Below are 24,126 nucleotides of genomic sequence, written 5' to 3'. Positions count from 1 at the left end.
TCTCTATAATTACTTACAATAAAATAAATAATTACAACATTTTAAGACTATATAACATAGTTTCAAAGTATAACTAGACTTAATAATGAAGAAGATGTTATTATCTTTGATTGAGTTATAATTATATTTGTTTTACAAAGTATTCTATTTTATAAATATAATTATATATAATATATATTAAAAATTTAGATACAGTAAGGCTTCGCCTCATGCCACACGCCTAGGCGGCGTTATCCATGGGACGCCTCGCTTACGCCTTTGCCTTTTAATAATTGGTTCTAATTCAAGTAAGGTGCAACATGTCATCACAGAGTTATTTGAAGTATTTGAACTCAAAGACATGGGCAGGTTAACATACTTTCTTAGGTTGCAAGTCAATCACAAGAAGAATGGGATAACTGTGTAAATCAATCTAAATACATCAGAGATCTTCTTCATAAAGCTAGAATGGAATCTTGTAAGCCAACATCAACACCATGTAAGCCACACAATCCAATGTTAGTCACTGAAGGAGAAGTGTTGACAAATCCCAGTTTGTATAGAAGTATTGTAGGATTTCTGCAATATTTAACCTTTACAATGCCAGATATTGCATATGTAGTAAATTTTGTGTGTCAGTTCATGGCTTCAGCTACAGAGGTACATTTTGGGGCAGTTAAAAAGATTTTAAGGTTTCTAAAAAGAACTATGCAAAATGGTATAACATTGTAGGAATCATTGCATTTAGTGATTCAGATTGGGCTGCAAACTTGAACACAAGGAGGTCAGTCACTGGTTATGTAGTCGACATTGGAAATAATCCAGTATCTTGGCGGTCAAAAAAGCAGAATTCAGTTTCAAGGAGTTCTGTAGAAGTTTAGTATAAGGCATTAGCCCACACTCACTACTACAATATTAGCTTTAGCTGGTGAATGATGGTGGCGGATATTAGAAAAATCATGTCGGTTATATCCGACATAAAGTCCTGGTGGATATTTAGTGGTGGATATTAGAAAAATTATGTCGGTTATATCTGTCCCAAAGTCCTGGCGGATATTTAGTGGCGAATTATGGCTTAATGGTGGCGGTTATAACCGACAGAAATTGACTATTTTATTATTTTACTTTCTGGTGGTTATTATTTTAGTATTCTGGCGGTTATAACAGACAAAAATGAAAATTTTATTATTTTAAAATGTTATATTGATTAAAAATAAATAAATAAACACATATTTTAAATATATTTTTTTTTCACTCATGACCCTAAAGTCTAATGAACCCAATTCCCACGAGCTATAAATTTTCTAAGAGAATAATAACAACAGACTACAATCTGAAGCTCTATTATTTTTGTAATAAGGATTATGCTCCCTCACAGGCAAGCAACGAGATACAAAGAAATTCAAACAATTTTTTTCAATGCGTCACAAAGCACATTGTCTGGCACATAAACACACATGAATATCTTGTGTACTCTATCATGTCTGATTTTATTATTTTAAAATGTTATAGTGATTATAAATAAATATATGAACACATGTTTGCACAGATTTAAGAGGTTTGTGGTTCTTCCATGTGTGGTGATAGAGCTATGGAGTTGGAGGAGTGAGGGAGGACAAAGAAGACAGGCGAGAGGGATTTGAACGTGTCCCAAGTTTGGGTGACCGGCTGAATTTTTATTTTTTTTATTTTTTTAATTGTTGAACACTGGTACCCTCTGATTTTTTCAATCTCTTTTCTCTGTCTATTGTTTTTATTCTGGCTCAGATGCAGACTACTAGGTTACAGCATGGAGATCGTAGGGAATGACGTGTGATATTGTGATGTCACTTTGATTATTACATCATTGAATATTTCATATTACCTGCCGACACAGCTGATCAGCTTCTTATTGTAATTTGCTTCTGACTAAGACTAAGCGTGGGGCAGCCCAATTATTTTCTTGCCTAGTTGCCTAGCTCGTTTTCCATTGTCCATCTCCTCGTGGTGCACTATAACTCAAAGGGGGTGTTGCCAACACGTCGACACGCGCATTGGTCAAAACTACTCATTTTTTCTGATTTTTATTCCTCTGTCAATTCTATACACCCGCCCGATATTATCGATTTATGAATATTCATTCAACTACAATGTGATTGAATTCTAGATTCATTATATAAGGAAACGTGTAACTAAGATTATATTGATATTTTTCAATGAAAAATCAATAAACGTTTTAAATTCAAACTTCCCTGCTCACAAGATATAACAATAATTTAATTAAATTATTAACATGTTACAGTTTTCATGTCACAATGCATACTACAATTGGGGTGAAAGAAAAATTGAGAAGAGGAGAAAAACACATTTCTCTAGCTATGCACACTTCGGCTTTCTTCAATTTTTTCTTAAGCTTTTGAAATAAAAAAACAAAACTATGTTAAATTAAATTAAATATTTTCAATCGTAAGTTCTCTCATTTCAAAACAAAATTCCCCAATATGACATCTGATTAAATCTTATATATAAAACCAACAGCTCCTTTTGGGGTCACATGCTTCACAAAAAAATAAAAAATAAAAAAATAAAAAGAAAGGAAGGTGGATAGAAATGCCCCCCAAACAAAAAAAAAATTCAAAAGTAGTCCAAAATAATGCAGGGGTATTTTCGTCATATAAATAGTGTTTTTTAATAATTAATTCTTTTTTTACATTTTTTTTCCTTCATAATTAGTACCTCACAATAGGTTAGCGATAATGTAAATCAATAAGTTGGTTATTAAATATTATTTTCTCTATTTTTAAACACGTTCAAAACAACTTAAGAGGGGGTAGTGTCGGTTATAAAAAAAGGTCTTTCGCATGCCCATAATAATGTGATTCAATTAGTTGTCAAATGATTTTTTTTTTTCTAACAAATAATATTATCTACACTAAGGATGAGGAGATGGGTTTAGCCTCTCAATGGGTTAGCAATAATGTGATTCAATTAGTTGTTTATTAAATATATTTTTTTTTTCTATTTTAAACATGTTCAAAACATCTTAAGAGGCGAGTCGTGCAAGTTATAAAAAATATCTTTTGCACGCGCATAATAATGTGATTCGATTAGTTGTCAAATGCTTTTTATTTTCGAACAAACAATATTATCTACACTAAGGGGAAGGGGGTAGGATTAGCCTCACAATGAGTTAGCAATAATGTGATTCAATCAATTGTTTATTAAACATATTAAGAGCCGCGAACCACATGTGATAAAAAAAGGTCTTTCACACACGCACAATAATATGATTCAATCAGTTGTATTATTTCTCTATTTTTAAACACTTAATAGACACGTAATGCCAATTATAAAAAGGGTCTTTCACTTGCGCATAATAATGTGATTCAATTAATTGTCAAATGATTTTTTTTTTTTTTTGAACAAACGATGTTTTCTACACTAAGGGGAGGGGAGGAGGATGAGTTTAGTCTCACAATGAGCTAACAATAATGTAATTCAATGAGTTGTTTATTAAATATTATTTTCTCTATTCTTAATGTAAATTCAATAGAATGTAGTTGAAAATTGAAAGACCTATTTTATTATGTGGATTCAACTGCTTTGATTGGTTTATGAGAGGTTTCTTCCAGCATGGTCGAATATTATTCATTTACTTCAAATATTTGTCCTTCTTTTTGTCATAAAAAAATTATTGAAGAAATTCATGCATATAAATACATTTAAAATGTGTAAGGCGTGCGTAGCACACCGTGATTCAAAAAAGATCTTCTGCACAAGCGTGAGCCCTTGCATGGAGGCTAGTATTCCTTAAGGTACCATTTGGTACGTGGGACGAGACGGAACAAAATGAGACAAGGTGTTCCGTCCCACGTTTGGTGCGCCTAAAACGGATGGAATGAGCTGTTCCACGGGACGAGTTTTAGGTGAATTTTCCTTCCACCTCACCCCCCTGGAACAACTCGTTCCACATCCATAGAACACAAAATTACAACCTCTCCGTCTCCTTCTTCTTCCTCCTTGTTTCCATCCGAGGGCATTTTTGCTCCCGCTCCGTTCCGTTCCGTCCTGTCCTGTCCCGTCCCGTCCCATTCCGTTCCGTCCCGTCTCGTCTGCATACCAAACGATACCTAAACTAACAAATTGCATTAAAGAATGACATAGCAGAAGGACGTCATTTGCTTACCTCAGACAAATCTGTCTGTAGTCCATTGTGAGAACGTGGTGGGCATGCCGATCTGACAACTAGAACGGCTAAACCGCCAACTCATATTCTATAAATATAGGGATCCAAAGCCCATTCACCAAACCTACAAATTTCATTAGTTTTGCAACTTTTCTCTTCAGTCGTAAGCAAAATGGCCCCCACAACAAACCTACTGCTTACAGACCTCATGTCTGGTGTGAACCATATCCCTTCAAACTACATCAGACCCATCTCCGACCGTCCAAATCTCACTGATTTTCAGGTATCAGATGCCTCCTCCATTCCTCTAATTGATCTCAAGGACCTCCATGGCCCAACGCACTTGGATGTTATCAAACAGATTGGTCTAGCATGCCAGACTGACGGTTTCTTTCAGGTAACAATTAAAACACACACATATATATGTATATACTTCGGCAAATGATTCCGACACATCTCTTTTCTCCATTTGCATACCTTGTTGATTAGTGCCCTTGTTTCTCCTTATATACATATTATCTCATTACTTTATACTTAATTATACTTAATTACATGTTTAGTATGAATATGAGTACTAACTACTATATATTACGAATAAATTATACACCAACCTTTTTATATCAGGTGAAAAACCATGGAGTTCCAGAGATAATGATAAAAAACATGTTGAATATAGCAAGAGAGTTTTTCCAATTACCAGAGAGCGAGAGGTTGAAGATGTACTCAGATGATCCTTCTAAGACAACCAGGCTCTCCACCAGTTTCAACGTCAGGACTGAAAAACTGTCCAACTGGAGGGACTTCCTTAGGCTCCATTGCTACCCTCTTCAAGATTATGTCCAAGAATGGCCGAACAATCCCCCATTGTTCAGGTAAACAGGGATGCCTTCTTTTTCATCATCTTATGCTAGTACTTAAATATTCAAACCAACTAGCGTTTTCTAACCAAACTTATTATATTGTTAAGATGTGAATTTGAGCACACATACAGTCTAATAAGAGAATATTGTTCAATTGAATTTATTAGTTTAGTTAAATAGGGGCAGCCTTTTGTCATAATCTCAAACTAACTTTCTTTTGTCAGGCTTACGTTGCTAAACAAATGCTCATCTTGTCAAACTTTGAATATGAACTATATATGCATCTTGTCAAATATCAAACTGACCAATGATCTAAGTTCCAATCTAAAGGAGAGCATCGTCGTAGACGAGGGACTTGGATTGTCTCTCCTCTCCATCCCATACTCTTCCCATCCTCTCATATTTCTGTGGTCACGGTTAAACCACATCAATATTTTATATTCTCATTGTTTTTTGTCTCATTATTTCTATAAAAAAAATCAATATAAATTTTGACATGACTTAATCGTGACCACAAAATATAGAAGGAGATGGAAAGGGTACGAGATGGGGAGGGTAGACAATTTAAGTCTGTAGACGAGTGCATTTGTTTCTAATTAATTACATCTAAGTCGTACAACTGAATGAGATGCACTTTGTTCACAGGGAGCAAGTGGGTGAGTACTGCACAAATGTGAGAGGATTGGTGCTGAGATTGCTTGAGGCCATATCAGAGAGTTTGGGCTTGGAAAAGAACTGTATTGTTCAGGCATTGGGGAAGCAAGGGCAGCATATGGCTTTGAATTACTATCCACCTTGTCCACAGCCGGAGCTGACTTTTGGATTGCCTGGACATACTGACGCCAACCTAATCACTGTCCTTCTCCAAGATGAAGTGCCTGGATTGCAGGTCCTTAGAAATGGCAAGTGGGTTGCTGTCAACCCTATTCCCAACACTTTCATTGTCAATATTGGTGATATGATGCAGGTAAATACTATATCCTAAATTTATTATGTCTTGGTATATCTTATCATACAAAATTTCGTCATTAGTTTGGTGAATGGATCATGGATGAAGGATCTAATGACTAAAAAATAATACTACTACGCTTCAATATATTCTATCTTAATTGATTTTTGGTTATTGGATTGTTGACCAAGGATCCAATGGCCGAAAGATCATATGGGGTATACAAATTCTAAGAGCATATTGGAAAATCCCCCCACGTCGTGAAATCTTGATTTTTTTTTGTTTTTTTTCTCACCTGATTTGTTAGATGAGACAGGAAATAATAGATGATGGTATCACTTCTGAAATAGTTAAGCTCATTTATCCCTAGCAAAGGCGACTTGTCCAAGCAGAGGGATAAAGCTTTTGTGACACGATTAAAATTTGAAATTGATTTTGAACATTGTTACCGTTTTATTTGGTATCAGGTAATTAGCAACAATCGGTACAAGAGTGTACTCCATAGAGCTGTGGTAAACTGTTACTCAGAAAGAATATCGATTCCAACTTTCTACTGTCCATCACCAGATGCAGTAATTGGGCCTGCCAAGGAGCTCATCAACTATGATCACCCAGCCATGTACAGGAACTTCACATATGGCGAGTACTATGAGAAATTCTGGAATAAAGGACTTGCAACTGAGTGCTGCTTAGACTTGTTTAAACCCACTTGAACATGTGCGTGCAATTTCATGTCACTAGCCTTGGACAAGAACACAAATGACCCCAAAAAATGCTCTACTTTAGTTTGTGTGTTGAGATGTTTTATATTTTCAATAGTATGTCTATTTACCTAAAATAGATATTGAAACTATTTCTATTTTTTATTTCATTTTTAAGTTTAAGAATAAATACGAAAATAAAAAGTATGTAATTTACATTAGAATCAATAAAGTATCACTATTATGTCAATATTGTTGATGTCCATTTGAATTTGAATTTGCTACAGTAATAAAGTTATTTGAGAATTTTACATACTTTAGGACATTATTTCCTTCTATTTCCATTCTTTTCCCTCCCCCTCTTCTCACATATTGTTTTTTGTCCTTTTTCTGGCTATTAAAAAACTAACATAAAACGTTGACATGATTTAATCATAACCGTTCAAATAGAAGATGATGGAAGAAAAACTAGAAGGGAAGAGAATCATACTCCCAATGCCATAACTTAACGAGCTCCTTACTCCATCCACTCATACGTTGCCATATGTTATGATTCCGTCTTCTAGAAGAAGATCAACTTTAAATATAAAATGGTGCAGCCAAGTTCCCAAAACAGAAGTTATGCACACTCCGGCTTTATTCAACTTTTTCTTAAGTTTTTGAAATAAAAAAAACAAAACTATGTGAAATGAAATTAAGTATTTTTAGCCGTAAGTTATCTCACTTCAAAACAGAACTCCCCAATATGACATCTGATTAAATATTTCCTTTAAACTAACAAATTGCATTAGAGAATGACATAGCAGAAGGACGTCATTTGCTTACCTCAGACAAATCTGTCTGCAGTCCATAGTGAGGAGGTGGTGGGCATGCCGATCTGACAACTAGAACAGCTAAACCCCCAACTCATATTCTATAAATAGGGATAGGGATCCAAAGCCCCATTCACCAAATCTACAGTTTTGCAACTTTTCTCTTCAGTCGTAAGCAAAATGGCCACCACAACAAACCTACTGCTTACAGACCTCATGTCTGGTGTGAACCATATCCTTTCAAACTACATCAGACCCATCTCCGACCGTCCAAATCTCACTGATTTTCAGGTATCAGATGCCTCCTCCATTCCTCTAATTGATCTCAAGGACCTCCATGGCCCAACGCACTCGGGTATTATCAAACAGATTGGTCTAGCATGCCAGACTGATGGTTTCTTTCAGGTAACAATTAAAACACACATATGTATATGTATACTTCGGCAAATGATTTCGACACCTATTTTGTCTATCTGCATACCCTGTTGATTAGTGCCTTTGTTTCTCCTTATTTACATATATATTATCCCATCACCTTATACTTAATTACATGTTTAGTATGAATATGAGTACTAACTACTATATATTACGAATAAATTATACACCAACCTTTTCATATCAGGTGAAAAACCATGGAGTTCCAGAGATAATGATAAAAAACATGTCGAATATAGCAAGAGAAATTTTCCAATTACCAGAGAGCGAAAGGTTGAAGATGTACTCAGATGACCCTTCTAAGACAACCAGGCTCTCCACCAGTTTCAACGTCAGGACTGAAAAACTGTCCAACTGGAGGGACTTCCTTAGGCTCCATTGCTACCCTCTTCAAGACTATGTCCAAGAATGGCCTAACAATCTCCCATTGTTCAGGTAAATAGGGATGCCTTCTTTTTCATCATCTTATGCTAGTACTTAAATATTCAAACCAACTAGCGTTTTCTAACCAGACTTATTATATTGTTAAGATGTGAATCTGAGCACGCATACACAGTCTAACAAGAGAATATTGTCCAATTGAATCTATTAGTTTAGTTAAATAAGGGCAGCCTTTATCATCGTCTCAAACTAACGTTCTTTTGTCAGGCTTACGTTGCTAAACAAATGTTCATCTTGTCAAACTTTGAATATGAACTATATATACATCTTGTCAAACATCAAACTGACCAATGATCTAAGTTCCAGTCTAACAGGAGAGCATAGTCGTAGACAAGTTCATTTGTTTCTAATTAATTACATCTAAGTCACACAACTGAATGAACTGCACTTTGTTCAGAGGGAGCAAGTGGGTGAGTACTGCACAAATGTGAGAGGATTGGTGCTGAGATTGCTTGAGGCCATATCAGAGAGTTTGGGCTTGGAAAAGAACTATTCTGTTTAAGGCAATGGGGAAGCAAGGTCAGCATATGGCTTTGAATTACTATCCACTTTGTCCACAGCCAGAGCTGACTTAAGGATTGCCTGGACATACTGATGGCAATCTAATCACCATCCTTCTCTAAGATGAAGTGCCTGGATTGCAGGTCCTTAGGAATGGCAAGTGGGTTGCTGTCAACCCTATTCCCAACACTTTCATTGTCAATGTTGGTGATATGATGCAGGTAAGTACTATATTCTAATTTTATTATGTTTCGGTGTATCTTATCAAACAAGATTTTTGGTCATTAGATATTCGTCAATTAATGGATCCTAGATGAAGGATCTAATGACAAAAAACCAATTCTACTATGCTTCAGTATATTTTATCGTACGTGATTTTTGGTTATTGGATTGTTGACCAAGGATTCAATGGCCAAAAGATCATCCGGTGCATACAATTTCTAAGAGCATGCTTGAAAATCCCCCATATATTTTCCTTTAGCTAGGGATAAAATGTTCCTGTCATAGTGTGAAATATTGAATTCTTTATCTTTGTTATCACCTGATTAGTTACATTAGAGGGAAATAATAGATAGCGGCATCATTCTCAAGATAGTTAAGCTCATTTATCCCTAGCAAGGGGGACTTGTCCAAGTAGATGGACAGTTTTTGTGACACACGAGTAAAATTTGTAATTGATTTTTGAACTTTTTTACCATTTTATTTGGTATCAGGTAATTAGCAACAATCGGTACTGGAGCGTGCTCCATAGAGCTGTGGTGAACTGTAACTCAGAGAATATCGATCCCAACTTTCTACTGTCCATCACCAGATGCAGTAATTGGGCCTGCCGAGGAGCTCATCAAACGTGACAACCCAGCCATGTACAGAAACTTCACATATGCCGAGTACTACGAGAAATTTTGGAATAAAGGGCTTGCGACTGAGTGTTGCTTAGACTTGTTAAAACCCACTTGAACCGTTGAACATGTGCATGCGATTTTATGTCACTGGCTTTGAACAAGTACACAAATGACCTCAAAAAAATGGTTCACTTTACTTTGAGTGTTGAGATGTCTTATCTTTTCAGTAGTATGTCTATTTAGCCGAAATAGATATTGGAACTATTTTTATTTTTTATTTCATTTTTAAGTTACTAATAAAGCATCACCTTGATGTCGATATTCTTGATGTCCATTCAAATTTGCTATAATAATAAAGTTATTTGAGAATCATACAGTACTTGGCTCAAGGCCATAACTTGAGGAGCTCCTCACTCTATCCAATCACGGATTGCCATGTGCTATGATTTCGTCTTCTGGAAGAAAACCAATTTTAAGTATAAAATGGTGCAATCAAGCCCCCAAAATGGAAGTTACACGAAAACAGATTAGTCTCATGCACAAGCTCTTCATCTAGCAACTAAGAAATTTCAGAATCGTGATGAATTTGAAACCCTTTTCACCTCTCATGCCTATATAAAATTTCACAACAATATAAACCAGCAATCCAAACAAACAATCAAAACTCCAAAGAAGGAAAAGAAAGCTGAAAATATCCAACGTTAATGGAGAAGAGGAAGGTCACTCCCAATATGCTATGCAATTGGCAAACGTATCAGGATGGTGTGTCTCTGGCACCATTACTCAATTTGTGTCTCTGGCACCAATACTAGTACAACCTTTTACAAAACCCTGTTAATTTAATCAATTTTGTTTTAACTTACAGTCTGACACGTGTGCAAAAACTTTCATGTTGTGTTATAAACGAGTTATTTATGTATACGTGTCAAACTATGATTGATTTGCAAGTAAAGAACCAAACAAAATTCTTTTATTTTGCATCAGTGCAGTCATCTTCATATGTCGCCATTCCTGCAGGTTCCATTTGAAAGATGTAGTTCTAGAAGGAGGACTCCCATTTAGCAAGGCCTATGGAATGAATGTGGTGGATTACATTGGTAGGGATGACATACTTGGTGGAATTTTTAAGGACTCAATGAAACAGTTGAACCTCATTTTTAAGGAGATTCTGGAGATTTATACGAGTTTTGAAGGTCTATGTACACTGGTAGATGTGGGTGGTGGCAACGGTACTATTCTTAAACATGATAATCTTTAAGCACCATGCCATCAAGGGCATCAACTATGATTTGCCTTCAGTTGTCGAAAAGTCTCCCTCCCATCCTGTATGATATAAATTTTTCGATTACCATTGGACAATTTTGTGTAGATCTTTGTAGTTAGCTTTGCTTTGCTAACTTACAAAAGAGTTTTGCTTCAGGTATAGAGCACATTGCAGGAGATATGTTTGTGAGGATTCCGGAAGGTGAGGCCATTTTCATGAAGGTGAGGCTTTTGAGACTTATTCAACTGCTTATTTACACAGCAAGTTCAAAAGCAAACATCTGCTTTGGCTGAATCAAAATTTTCAATAAAGTGTGGGCACTCTAACTTGTGTACCTTTGCACTTAAGTTTCGTGTTCAAATCAATCCAACCCAATATCATTCAACTAGTTACACTTTCGAGAACTTTGAACTAATACAAATGATTTTATTAACAGTGGATACTGCACGGTTGGGATGACGATCGATGCTTAATGATACTGAGGATTTGCTATAAGGCTTTGCTAGACAACGAAAAAGTGATAGTGGTGGATATGGTGATACAAAAAGCCCCTGAAACAAGTCTTTCTGCTAAAAGTTTGTTTCTGCTTGATGTGTACCTAATGAATACCAATGCGATGGGATAGGAGACAATAGAGAGAATTACAAAGTTTGGCAAAAGCAGCAGGATTTTAAGACATTCAAGTTGCTTGTTCCGCTTTTACCTTTTCAGTCATGGAGCTGTTAAAGATTATGTAGTTTCTAGTTGAATACGGTTCGTTACTTTAATCTTTTGTGTTTCAAAGACATAATACTATACTTTCATGTATTCACGAGACAAGTTTATTTAATAAGAAAATAACATATAAAAGCAAACTAATGATATGATAGATTATAATCTGTCAATTTGGGGAAACAATTGAAGTCTTAAAAACTCCAAACTTATCTAATTACAACAGTCGAGCATTGACATATTCTCTCTCTCCATCTCTACTGACGTTTTATCTGAATGGTTACATGACTGATATTATATTCTCTCTTGATGTAGTCTATAACCAGTTGGTCCAACACTATATCAACATTAGCACCGAGCTTAACGATAACATGACAAGCCATTAACACCTGGGATGTTGGCTATATGAAGTTAGAATGAATTGAAGGGAGGAAAATGACAAGATTAATAGAGATGGCAGTCTTCTACTAGCTGAAAGTTCACAAAGCTAGCCACAAAATAATAACAAAAGGAAAAACTCGAAAGAGCTTACACACAATAAGGGCAAGAAAAATAATTTCCGTTGTGGTGAATTTGGGCATTATAAGGTTAATTGTCCTAAGCAAAGGAAGAACAATGATATGCCCAAGGAATTGATTCTTTGAATCTATTCAAATAATATGATACTAAGAATAATGTATCAAAGAAAACCCATGAAAGCACAAAGTTCCACTAGTAACCACGAAGTGGTTTAAAACCAAGAAATTGTCAAATGATCAAGTGGGAGAGATATATTATCAATGATCATGACAATGATATGGTTAGTGATCTGCTACCAGGTTCTAATAGTAGTAATTAGAACGGTGAGAGAAAAAGAAAAAGCAAGTTGTCAACCAGAGGTTAAGCAATTAATGGGAGACCCAAAGAAAAATTGTTTCAGATTTCAGTGGGAGACCAAAACAAATTTTGTTTCAATTTTTTTTATGATCAAAGAATATGATTATATTTTTAATCAAGTACGTCAACAAGAAGTCAACAGGGTTACCAAGAACTCAAGGTATGGAATTCATTGAATTAAGTAATAATTATGTGTTTTTCTATTATAGTGCATTTTTGTAGGAATTTTTTATTAAAATTGTAATGGTCGCTTCTTGATTAATGAAGAAACAAAGTTGTGTTATTATATGGGCCGATAAGTACTGCAATATAGGGTGAATGTTTATTGATATATTGATTGTATTCCTAGGAATTATGTCAAAGTGTTTTATGATATCTTTTAGGAATTGTTAGTTACTAAGGAGAGCACATTGATATAAAGTATTCTATATGGAATTATAGTGGAGAGGGATGAAGTGAGAGTCGACCACCCACCCTCGGCTAAGATGGCGGCTAATCCTATGACCACAGGACTGCTCTGAAAGGTTATTCAGAGGAGTATATAACTACAATTTGAAATCATCTAGATGTTGTAGTCGGAGCATGCGGTATGGGCATCATTGGAGGGATTTCGGGGAAGACTAAAATGAACAATTTGATGCGACTCTATCTGATTTGTTGGTCGGATAAAAGATAAAGAGGCACTAGCAAGGTAACGGAGTTATAACAGATCTTCTTGTATGTAAAATCTGGTTATAGACATTAAGTTTGAATTTGTATAACATCCTCGCGCATAGTGTGTAAAGTCGTTGATAAGGTGTACCAATGAAAGCCATTAGGTTAGCTTATGAGGAAGTACTTGATCAAAATTTCAATGCAGGTCAAGTTGGACTTGGCTAAAGTCGTCATTAATACTAGGTATGGATGGTATTTTCTTAGAAAAGAGTAATGGTGCTAATTTACCTAAACAATAGTAAAATGGAGTCGTTGGTAAAAGCGTGGTCAATAAAAGTGGTCAAGGCATGCGCACGTATAAGCCGAACCATGGACTAATGACAGTTTACAGTTGGAAAGTCAAGAGTAATCAGGATTTGATACTCGATAATGATATCCAATTTGTGTAGCCAATGGGATCTTACATCATCAAGATCAAGTGGGAGATGTTGGAATACAATCATGGTGATGTTGGCTTTACAATATACTTGTGCATTTGATGTTTGGAGGTGCACATAAGATTGGTATACTGATGTACACTTAACCAAAGGATGTGATTAGAGGTATGACTTATCATAAGAGTTATACTCTTCTATAAGCGATTTGTCTTATCATGAAAGGATAAGACCTTTCAGATGAGTCTCACAACTTTATGGAAAAGATATGATGAAATCTATAAAATGAGGACTTATTCCTCTAGACAAGTCATAAAATGTGAAATAGATTATCTTCTTTCATTTGGTGTGTTATTTCTCCCTTGGTATTACCGCATAGTAATCAATAGTTAACGACATTAGAGTTTGGGACTGTGACAATTGTCCTAGAATCCATCCGTTTATTACTTAACCGTTGATAAACGCGTTCATTCTTATTAGTGACACATCATTTAGTGTGCAAATTTTATCTTTAAATTTAGTCTCTCTAGGATTACCTAATAATAAACCTAAACCTTTCTTCACCCGTAACAATTGATACCCACCAGTAGCTCCCTTGTTCCCCTTTATAAATTGCATACTTCATCCCAAAGAAGAAGAAAAATGGCACAAATTTAAGAGGTTTTTGGTTCTTGCATGTGTTCGTGATATTGCTATGGAGTTGGAGGAAAGTGAGGGAGGACAAAGAAGATAGTGAGAGAGATTTATTGAACGTGTCACAAGTTGCTGACACAATGAGCGAATGAGAGTCTCAAATCAACGGAAGAATGCATAAAAAGGTAAAACTCACAAAACCTTATTATAGTAAAACCAAGGTGGGAGAAAAACCCACAAACTAAAGAGAAAAGTGAGAAGTTGCATTAAGTCAAAATTATACGTCTTATGGATGCAAGTAGAAGAGCTCACAAGGGTATGATCAGCTTAGGATGGGTACCTCGTCAAAACCTAGTTAGGTAGCAAAAACCCAGTCGAAAAAATGCTCCTAATCATAAGGAAAAATGGTACATTAAGATTAGCGAGTATACTTCTGAATACTCCCCTGAGTTTGACAGAACTTCCAAATGAGAACTACAAGCATTGCATTTGATAGTTAGGCATACCAATTCCTCAAACAAGCTTCTATAAGGTTGACTTCGGCAGTAACGTCGTGTAAAGGTCAGCAAGGTTGTCTGGGATCAACTTGCATGACTTCAATTTCCTGATGCTTTGTTGATGTAGATGTAAACACAATATGTCTTGGCGTTGACTTCGTTGATGTATGCGGGTTTGATAAGTAACCAGCGTCAGCATAACAAATAAGACAAGCATCATTCCGAATATTAGGTTGGATCCACTCGAGATACGTTGGGATTTGCCAAATTTGTAGTACCTTCAGGGTACGTTTTTAATACCAATTCAGTGGTTGCATGTAGGTGCGGTGCTGCATCTTTACCAATAGATCAACAACAAAGGAAATGTCATGTCTAATACAATGAGCTAAGTACAACAAAGCGCAAAGTTGAACTTAGATATGGAATTTTGGATTCTATAACCTCTTAAAGGGTCTCATTTGCATATAACGTATGGACGATCACATGCATACTCAAAGGTAACACATTCAGGTGTAGTTCGACTGGTAATCCAAAATACCGTCAGAACAACGCTTCAACTTCGGGTCAAGGCATAAATAAGTTTTCCCAAGATCCTTCATCTCAAATTCCATCTTCAAGTGCGAGCAATTTTCTCAAGCTCTTCAAGAATCTTAGTGGGATTCGTGTCAATGACATAAACTGTAACTCTAGCAATTTAGAATAAGACTTCATAGTTTAACATGCAAAGACATTCATTCATATCCCTGACTGATCAAATAATCACTTAGACGGGTATACCACATTCGTTGGATTGTTTCAATCCGTAAGTGAACTCTTCAAACAAGTTAAAAGGGTTCCGTGGTTTGGAACTATTTGAACTAGTCCATATAATTCTTCAGGAACTTACATGTAAACCTCCATATTACTATCCCCATAGAGAAACACAAACCATATTTCATAATGCTGCTATCAATCATAAGACATTTGAGAGAAACTTTGCGTCGTAAGGCGTGCATCATATCACACTATTTCATTCATCTCATAACGTTTCATTTCTCATATGTAACACATCAGGGCTACCTTGGGCGGTGTAGGAACAATAGGTCCAAAACACACTTTGGTAAGAAATTTGACCTGGATTGTAATTTCGGCTATCCAATCAGTTCTACATTGTCACTTAATCAACTGAACATGGTTTGATATCGTCGTTTTTCATATATGTAGGTAGCTACCATATAAGTGAAAACATTATCGATGGTAATCTTATTTCAATTCCATTATCTCATCCAAACTAGTATATTGGACCAAGAACTTCAAGTCTCGGGAGTAATCCAGATTAATCTCATGAGATGGAAATGATTTGAGACAACGATCAAGTATAGATTCATGGTTGTGTCGTGTCTTCCTCTTCTAGGGAAGTGAATCCTATGAATCGAGTGATCTGTCATGCTCCAGGCCAAGATAGATTAATTGGCTATCCATCGGTGTACCGAACCGTCAAACAAGGGCGGCACACCCTTCGGGGATGTTGACTCAACGATCGTTAAGTACGTTTATCCTTGCAGGCATGTTTGCAGCTGGTATATGATCTCGTCACTTTAGCTAGATCAGAGGAATTCATCTGGAGCAGAATTCTGAAAGCTAGAATTCATCGTACTTACTTATCATAATTGTGCGGTATGAGGATTGAGATGAGACATAGTGGACAACGTCCATGCAAATTTGCGCCGTTCTCCAGGAACATTAACGTTTTTATCTCCCTTTAACGCTAGGAAGACTGTCTCATTAAAATGACAACCCGTAAATGAGCAGTAAAGAGATAGCGTGCAAGGGCTCTAAAAGCAGTTCTATCGGAGGTGGAATAGCCTAGCCCAGCACCCTGTGCAAAAGTGAGGCCAACACCCTGTCCAAGTGCTCCAGCCCTAAAAACAGCCTGGTATGCAGTCCAAGCCAGGTAACAGACCAGCCCATTTCGGACAGACACAGAAGCCGGCCTATTTGGCTGGAGCGTGCAGCACACTCGCAACGGGGCGCGAATAGGAGACAAGGGTGTAGGCGGCAAGGCCCGTTTATCAGCCCACTTATGTTTATCGGATGAGGGCTACGTGGCCCTCCTCAAAGTCGTTGGATTTCCAATGGTTAAAAAAAAATTTTAATTTGACTTTTAAAATGGACCGTCTGATCACAAATCAATGGTCCACATTTTTTTCACCAAAAAAAAAAATAAAACAAAAAAAAAAGGCCCAACGATCAAAATTTTGATCGTTGGGCACGTGGCAGCTCGTTGGCTGTTGGATTTTAATATTTTTCAAATCCAATGGTCCAGATTAATTAACAACATTAAAAATTATTAAAAATTAGGAATTTTTTTTTTTTAAAAATACAGAAAAATTTTAAAAAATTAATTTTTTTTCTATAAATACCTAACCCTCATCTTTCACCTTACACCACATTTCAATATTTTCTACACTTTCTACATTTGAATATTTTGTACACTTTGAGAGAAAAAAATGATTTCGTGGAAGCTCATTGAAGATGTTACGTTGTGTGAATGTCTACTCATGATCCGATTACGGGTAATGAGATGGATAAGCAAGAAATGTGGAGTAAAATTACGAAAGCGTTTTGCGATGTACATGGAAAAGATGCCAGATCTAGTCAAGGTCTTCAAGGTCGTTGGAAAAAACTCAACGCATCCTTTACTTGTTGGAAAAATACCATCTCTTATGCTTCCGGTAATCTGTGTAATGGGACAAGTTTAGCGGATCAGGTACCAATATTTTTATTTATTTATATGCATTCCACCCACATCAATATTTTAATTTATTTAATTTCTTATGTAATTTCTTATGCAATTTTTATGTAATTTCTTATGTAATTTATATGCATTCCACGCGCATCAATATTTTAATTTATTTATTTGTGTTACACCCGTATTTTTTAATACTATCTTATCCCACATTTTTATGGACACTACAAGCACAAGCATTCTACAATGCAAAGAACCGTAACAAATCATTCAACAAATGGGAATGTTGGCAAATTGTCAAAGATTACCCTAGATACAAAATTGTGGCAACCGATCCAGAAGTTGTCATGCACAGTATGGGTCTACACAGTTCGCCAGAAGCAGACACGGCCGAACAAGAAGCCAACACATTTGAAGACACGAAAGGGACGCCTGAAGAAGTGTCGGAGACCCAACCGACTCGTCAGTCCCTCAGGCCTCAAGGTAAAAAGGCATCAAAGAAAAAATGTAGTTCTTCCAAAAATGACTACACTAAATATATAGAGGAACTTGCTCGTCAAGGTGATCTCATCCAAAAAAGGTAGTTTTTCCCATCCTTGCGATCTCATCCACTTAATCTGCAGATGATCTATATGCAAGCATTCGCAAGGCAACCGTAATTTTTTGCTCAGGAAGAAGACCTAGAACATGAAAAACATCCTCTTTTTGCACAAAATATGAATCATGGTTGCAAACAACGCTTATGATTTTATCGAACAAACTTCATTACATTCTAAAATAACGTCTAAAAACATGATCAGGGAAAACACTGTTGGGAATAAAATAATCTTCCCTCGTCTTTCCCTTCTTCTATCGATGTTTGCTGCACGTCTAGGTTTGGCTATCTGACCCACATCTTCCATGATACGGTGGGAATGTGAGGCCCTCCGCCTTCTATGGTAATCATCCTCATCCTCCTCCATTACGAATGCCTCATCTCCACCTTCACCTTCATCAAGATTGACCAATTCTTCCTGTTGTGCCAAAACCTTTTCTGCTGCTCTTGCAACTGTTTATACACTCTCCTTGAAGAAGACATTGTAAGAACTCAAGATTTGAAAACGATAAAGAATGATTCTGAGCTAAAAAAAAAAGGGTTGAGTTTAGTGTGAGGATGGATGTAGGGATGTAGGGTTTATATGGACAAAAAAAGAAAAGATGAGGTTCTGGACAATGCCATGTGGCACTACGTGATTGGTTGAAAATCTTATCGAAATCTTGGCTAAATTATTGTAAACAGAAAGTGACACGTGGCGTGTTGGGATTGGTTAAAAATGTTATCAGGAATCTATCTACAAAATAGTACGCTTGGATAATGACACGTGGCGTGACAAGATTGGTTGAAAATCTTATCGAAATCTTGCCTAAATTATTGTAAACAGGAAGTAACACCTGGTTTGTCGAGATTGGTTGAAAATCTTAGCAGAAATCTATTCACAAAATAGTACGTTCGGATAATGACACGTGGCTTGACGAGATTGGTTAAAAATCCTATCCGAAATTAAAACTATTTTTTAATTTATTATTTTATAAAAAAATTATTAATATTTTAAATGGGCTGGGTGCCAGCGCATTTTGTAGGGGTGGAGATCGTTTGTGCCAGCGCATTTTTAGATTAGGTGCCAATACATTTTTTTAGGGGTAGAGATGCTTTGGCCTATTACTGTTCATTAGGGTCTATTACTGTTTCACTGAAGTGGATAAATGGGCTGGGTGCTGACGCAAAATCTTTAGGGGTAGAGTTGCTCTAAGAGAGCTAATGTGAAGGAGAATCATAATCGACAAAGATTCACATCCTTATTTGAGGACCCATATTGGTACATTGCGGCGGCGCAACTTGGCACATGGAATGCACACTCAAATGCATAAATACGAAAAATATCAGGTTCATACCCACTAACCAATTGTAACATCGAAATGGTTGGGTGGCAATGGCCCTCATGGCGGACCAACATAATTGCGTACAAGATTGCATACCCCTAGGCAGAAACAGAAAACTTGGTACGTTCACCAAGATTCGGGTGATCATTTAAATTGCGCTTTATGATCGTTAGGCGAGGTTCTTTAGGGTGAACATGGCAATTCAATGTTCAATTATAAACCCAAAAGAAATGCAATACTTTATCGAAAACCGTCAATATAAACTCTCCGGCATTATGCAGTCTCCTAGACATTATGGGATAAGTAGGGTGGTGAACCCTTAATCAGCCAGGGGGTTTAGCAGCAATGTGTGTATACAAACATGTGACCATTTTGTCAATTTATAAACCAAAACCATAAGTATTTCTATGGTCCGCATTTTGGTTGGATTAGTCCACATATATTCCCTTGCATCTACTATGAAAAAGGGTGATTTCATATATTTGCGAGGGATGATTTAGAAAATCAATTTCCCTAATGAGCAGGCTTGGCAAAGTGTGTTTATAGGCATAAGATCCTTACTTCAGGTAAGGAGATGCATTGTAGCATCATTGTTCGAACTAAGTGTCCTAAATGGTCGTGCCAAAACAAGTAAACTGCTTAATCACCAGGCTCCAGGCCAGCCACTTGTGGTGTGTTCCCAATTGGGAAACAGCCTATTGGCCCCAAAACAAAACTTCAGGCTCATTTTTGGAGGTGGTGCAAAGATATTCCACTTTATTTTCCATCAGTGGTTTCATTTATGATCATTGTCATCTTGAATATCCCTCAACGACGTTCTTCCGGAACGGGGAGAATATAAGGTCTCTGACATGGTAATTCAGTACCATTCATGCAACGAGGAGCATGTCAATGCTCTTAATCAGGTTGGATAGACCTGAATTCATTGCTAGAGATGTGATTTAGGTATAAAGTTAGTGTGCGCGTAGTATTACATTCATCCAGGTAATTAACTTTCTCACATTTGTACCTAATCACGTGTTTAATTGAATTTGGTCACATGTATGTAAGAAACATGATTCAATTAACTAATATTCGAGGACAATATCAATAAGATTATCCATAACTTAAAACAAACACCAAATGTGAATCCAAGAACATGGAAAAGTGTTCACAAAGTAAATGGTTTACTAAGGAGATTCGACTAACAAGGCTATCCATGTCAAAATTCTACTTTTTCAACGATGTTCGGTGGAGCAAAATCAATCTCACATGTTGACTACTAGAATGGTACTCCTCAACAATATTGGTAGGAGCACGAACAGGTGCATAACCAATGATCTGTTCCATGAAAACTGAAGTAGATTTTGCAGGGTTAAGGTTTGGAAATATTATCCCTTATTCTTGAAGTTTTGGGTCTTAGGTGCCAATGATCATGCTTCAGGCATGATGCCACACCTTGGCAGGCCTTGATTCTACAATATGTTGTAAAAACAAACTCGAAATTAGATTATGAGAGAGACAAACTCCGAATTGGGTTCGGTAGGCTCCAGCCAAAGCTAGAAGGGTCTGTTCGGTAAGTTTATGCTGAAGCAGAGTAGTTCCATTCGATGCACCTCTGTTGAAGCATAGCATGCCCTTCGGTGCATCTCTACGGAAGCAGGGCATCACCGTTCGGTAAGCTTTGACCGAACTGAGTCGAGCCATTTCGGTAAACTCTGGCCGAACTGAGTCTATACCGTTCTCTCACATTTGTGGTAGTAATCAAATCCGATAATTTGGTAAATTTCTGTTTTCTACATTGCTGCTTCAGGAACGAGTTGGAAACATGGAAGGACGAGAAAAAGTATTATCGATTTGAAATTCTATCAGATAAACTTCAGAATTGTACTCATTCATGGATGTAATCATCGTGTGCTTTAGGCAATATCTCGCATGATCAGACAGTTCGTAGGAGAAAGCCAAAGTGCCAAGGAATCCTCGTTCTGGAGGTAATTCCATGGGTAATGCTTGAGGCATAAGTCTTCAAATGAATATCATGGCGGAGGCTTATTCAGCTCTTCCTTGCCAATGTTGTCTTCATTGGTTCTTAGCTTCTTGATAGTCAAGTGGAGATTCACGTCTTGTACCCCACATAAAATGGTTTCTATTAGAAACGTCCAAATCAAGAAAATCGAACTTGTGACAGTTCGACAATCCATTGAATTGGAGGGAACACGATTGCGATTGGTGTTATGGGATTGAATCATCCATAAGCATCAAAGTTAGAACATTTGAGTTCTAAGACATGGTTTTCATGAAAAACGTCGAGTTTTCATAGGTGTATTTGTTTTATGAAAACTTCGGGTTTCAAAGGCACTAAATTTGAAACTACAGGTTCAATTTAGTTTATGAACATTTAGTTCATAAAAGAGAGGTTCCTGCAAGAACACAGAATGCAATATGCTGATTTAAGTGTAGTGGATTTAAGTTGCTTCAGGAACTCAAGTGCAAGTGCTTCGGGACTACGAAAGTGAGTCAACGATTCAAAGAAAAGAAATAAAATATTGAATCGTTAATGTCCAAAAGTGATATTCAGGTCAATAATTTTGGATGTCTTGTCAGATTGATGGACTGCTGATTACTTTTAATTAATTCAATAGATCGGAACCATTCGGGGTTGATTGTAAAAGCAAAATAATGACATTCGGGTCATATTAACTTCGATTGGCTTCATGCCAAGTGATAACGAAAATATAGCCTAGTGTGGCTTTAACCAAAAATGTTTCAAAAAAATATTTGGGTATGGTTAAGAAGCGGGGATACCCACAAAAATGGCATCGGGTCAAAAAACAAGCCAAAAATGGCTTTGGGCTGTGTGAGGCTGCTGCAGGCAGCCCATCAAAAACAATGTTGCAGATTTGCTGCTGCAACATGGGCCAGGGAGCAGAAGCCCAGCAAGGCTGGCTTCTGACGAGGTGGCACGGATTGGTGCAGGCTGCTGGAGCTGCAAGCCCACCAGCGGCTGCTGCATGGAAAGATCAACTATTTGGTCAGAGTCAGGGATGCAGTTGCAGGCTGTAAAGATAAAAAGTAGGCAGGCCGAGCGTGGGCTGAAAACAGAAGCCCAGCAAAGTTGGCTTCTTATGAGGCTGCAGGCCCAAAAATGAAGAACCTAAGCTCGCAGCAAGCCCATATATATTTCTCTTTTTTTTTCCCCTAATTTCTAGGGTTTGGAAAAATCCAAAATTGCTTCTAATTTCTTTTGATTCTTTGACTCACAAATTCCACATAGCGATTTATAATTGCGTAATGCATGAACGTATACATACATACATATATATATATATTGACGAATATATGAACATATATACGATATATATGTCGGAAGGTAAATATAAATGTAGGGGGTTCATGTGTCATGAGGAATGTTTTCATGCTTCATGGTCGTTTCAAATATCTTTCTTTATTTTAAGCATACCTGATTTGCAGAAAACAACAAAGGCCTTTGAATTTGTAGAAGATCCATCTCAGAAAGCCAGAATTGCATCTTCAATACGTTGTATCACGTTCAACAGAAAAAAATTAAATTGAATCAATAGCATGTAGATCAATTGAAAATAATAAATTAATCGTAAAAAGAAGATTAAAACGTAGTACTCCCTGATTGAAGATTAAACTCTCTTTAGCGCAACGTCAAGAGCATGTTGATAACGTGTTGTAAACATAATTCACTGAACAATTATGGAGGCTATAGAGAGAGGGGTGCGGCAATAATAGAGAGAAAGAGAGAGATGTGCAATTGTGAGGTGTGTTATATTCCACACCATTGTGTCTTTATTTATGGTAGTATGGAAGGTTAATTCCTTACCCTTTTAGGATTACAACTCTTAATAGGTAATCAACTCCTAATAGCAATATAAGAGATATTCTTATATCTATTAGAATTTACAAAATCACATTTCTAATCTAATAGGAGTACAACAGAACTCTAGTACCCTCTGATTTTTTCAGTTTCTTTTTTCTGTCTTTATTTTTATTCTGGCTCGGATGCAGACTACTAGTTTACATCACGGAGATCGTAGGGAATGACGTGTGATATTGTGATGTCACTTTGATTACGTCATTAGAATAAAATCATATTACCTGCCGACGTAGCTGATCAGCATCTAATTTGCTTCTGACAGACTAAGTGTGGGGCAGCCCAATTATTTTCTTGCCTAGTTGCCTAACTCGTTTTCCATTTTCCATCTCCTCGTGGGGCACCGGGGCTCTTGCCAACACATTGACATGCGCATCAGTCAAAACTACTCATTTTTTCTGATTTTTATTCTTCTGTCAATTCTATACACCCGCCCGATATTATCGATTTATGAATGCTCATTCAACTACAATGTGATTGATTTGTAGATTCAATATATAAGGAAACGTGTGACTAATGATTATATTAATATTTTTCATCGAAAAATCAGTAAACGTTTTAAATTCAAATTTCTCTACTCACAAAATATAACAATTATGTAATTAAATTATTACATGTTACAGTTTTACATGTCACAATGCATACTACAATTGGGGTGAAAGAAAAATTGAGAAGAGGAGAAAAACACATCTCTCTAGCTATGCAGACTCCGGCTTTATTCAACTTTTTCTTAAGCTTTTGAAATAAAAAAAAAAACAAAACTATGTTAAATTAAATTGAATATTTTCAGCCGTAAGTTTTCTCATTTCAAAACAAAACATCTCAATATCACATCTGATTAAAT

At 36.5% G+C, this 24,126-nt stretch overlaps 2 protein-coding genes and 1 pseudogene across 2 annotated transcripts; all 3 read left to right on the top strand.

Annotated features, from left to right (window-relative positions):
• Positions 1 to 4,271: 4,271 nt before the first annotated feature.
• LOC137713736 (protein DMR6-LIKE OXYGENASE 2-like) lies at positions 4,272 to 6,891 on the top strand. The gene is made up of 4 exons (XM_068453079.1): positions 4,272 to 4,541; positions 4,769 to 5,016; positions 5,650 to 5,971; positions 6,421 to 6,891. The coding sequence occupies exons 1-4, from the start codon at positions 4,317 to 4,319 to the stop codon at positions 6,664 to 6,666; spliced, it is 1,041 nt and encodes a 346-aa protein (XP_068309180.1). The 5' UTR covers positions 4,272 to 4,316; the 3' UTR covers positions 6,667 to 6,891.
• A 749-nt stretch (positions 6,892 to 7,640) lies between these two features.
• LOC137713735 (protein DMR6-LIKE OXYGENASE 2-like) lies at positions 7,641 to 9,800 on the top strand (annotated as a pseudogene).
• A 960-nt stretch (positions 9,801 to 10,760) lies between these two features.
• LOC137712303 (caffeic acid 3-O-methyltransferase-like) lies at positions 10,761 to 11,574 on the top strand. The gene is made up of 3 exons (XM_068451405.1): positions 10,761 to 10,914; positions 11,106 to 11,170; positions 11,386 to 11,574. The coding sequence occupies exons 1-3, from the start codon at positions 10,761 to 10,763 to the stop codon at positions 11,572 to 11,574; spliced, it is 408 nt and encodes a 135-aa protein (XP_068307506.1).
• The last annotated feature ends 12,552 nt before the right edge of the window (positions 11,575 to 24,126 follow it).

Source organism: Pyrus communis, chromosome 13 (assembly GCF_963583255.1).
Source record: "Pyrus communis chromosome 13, drPyrComm1.1, whole genome shotgun sequence".
In the NCBI taxonomy this organism is placed as follows: Eukaryota; Viridiplantae; Streptophyta; class Magnoliopsida; order Rosales; family Rosaceae; genus Pyrus; species Pyrus communis.
This window is presented reverse-complemented; position numbering and strand designations above follow the sequence as displayed.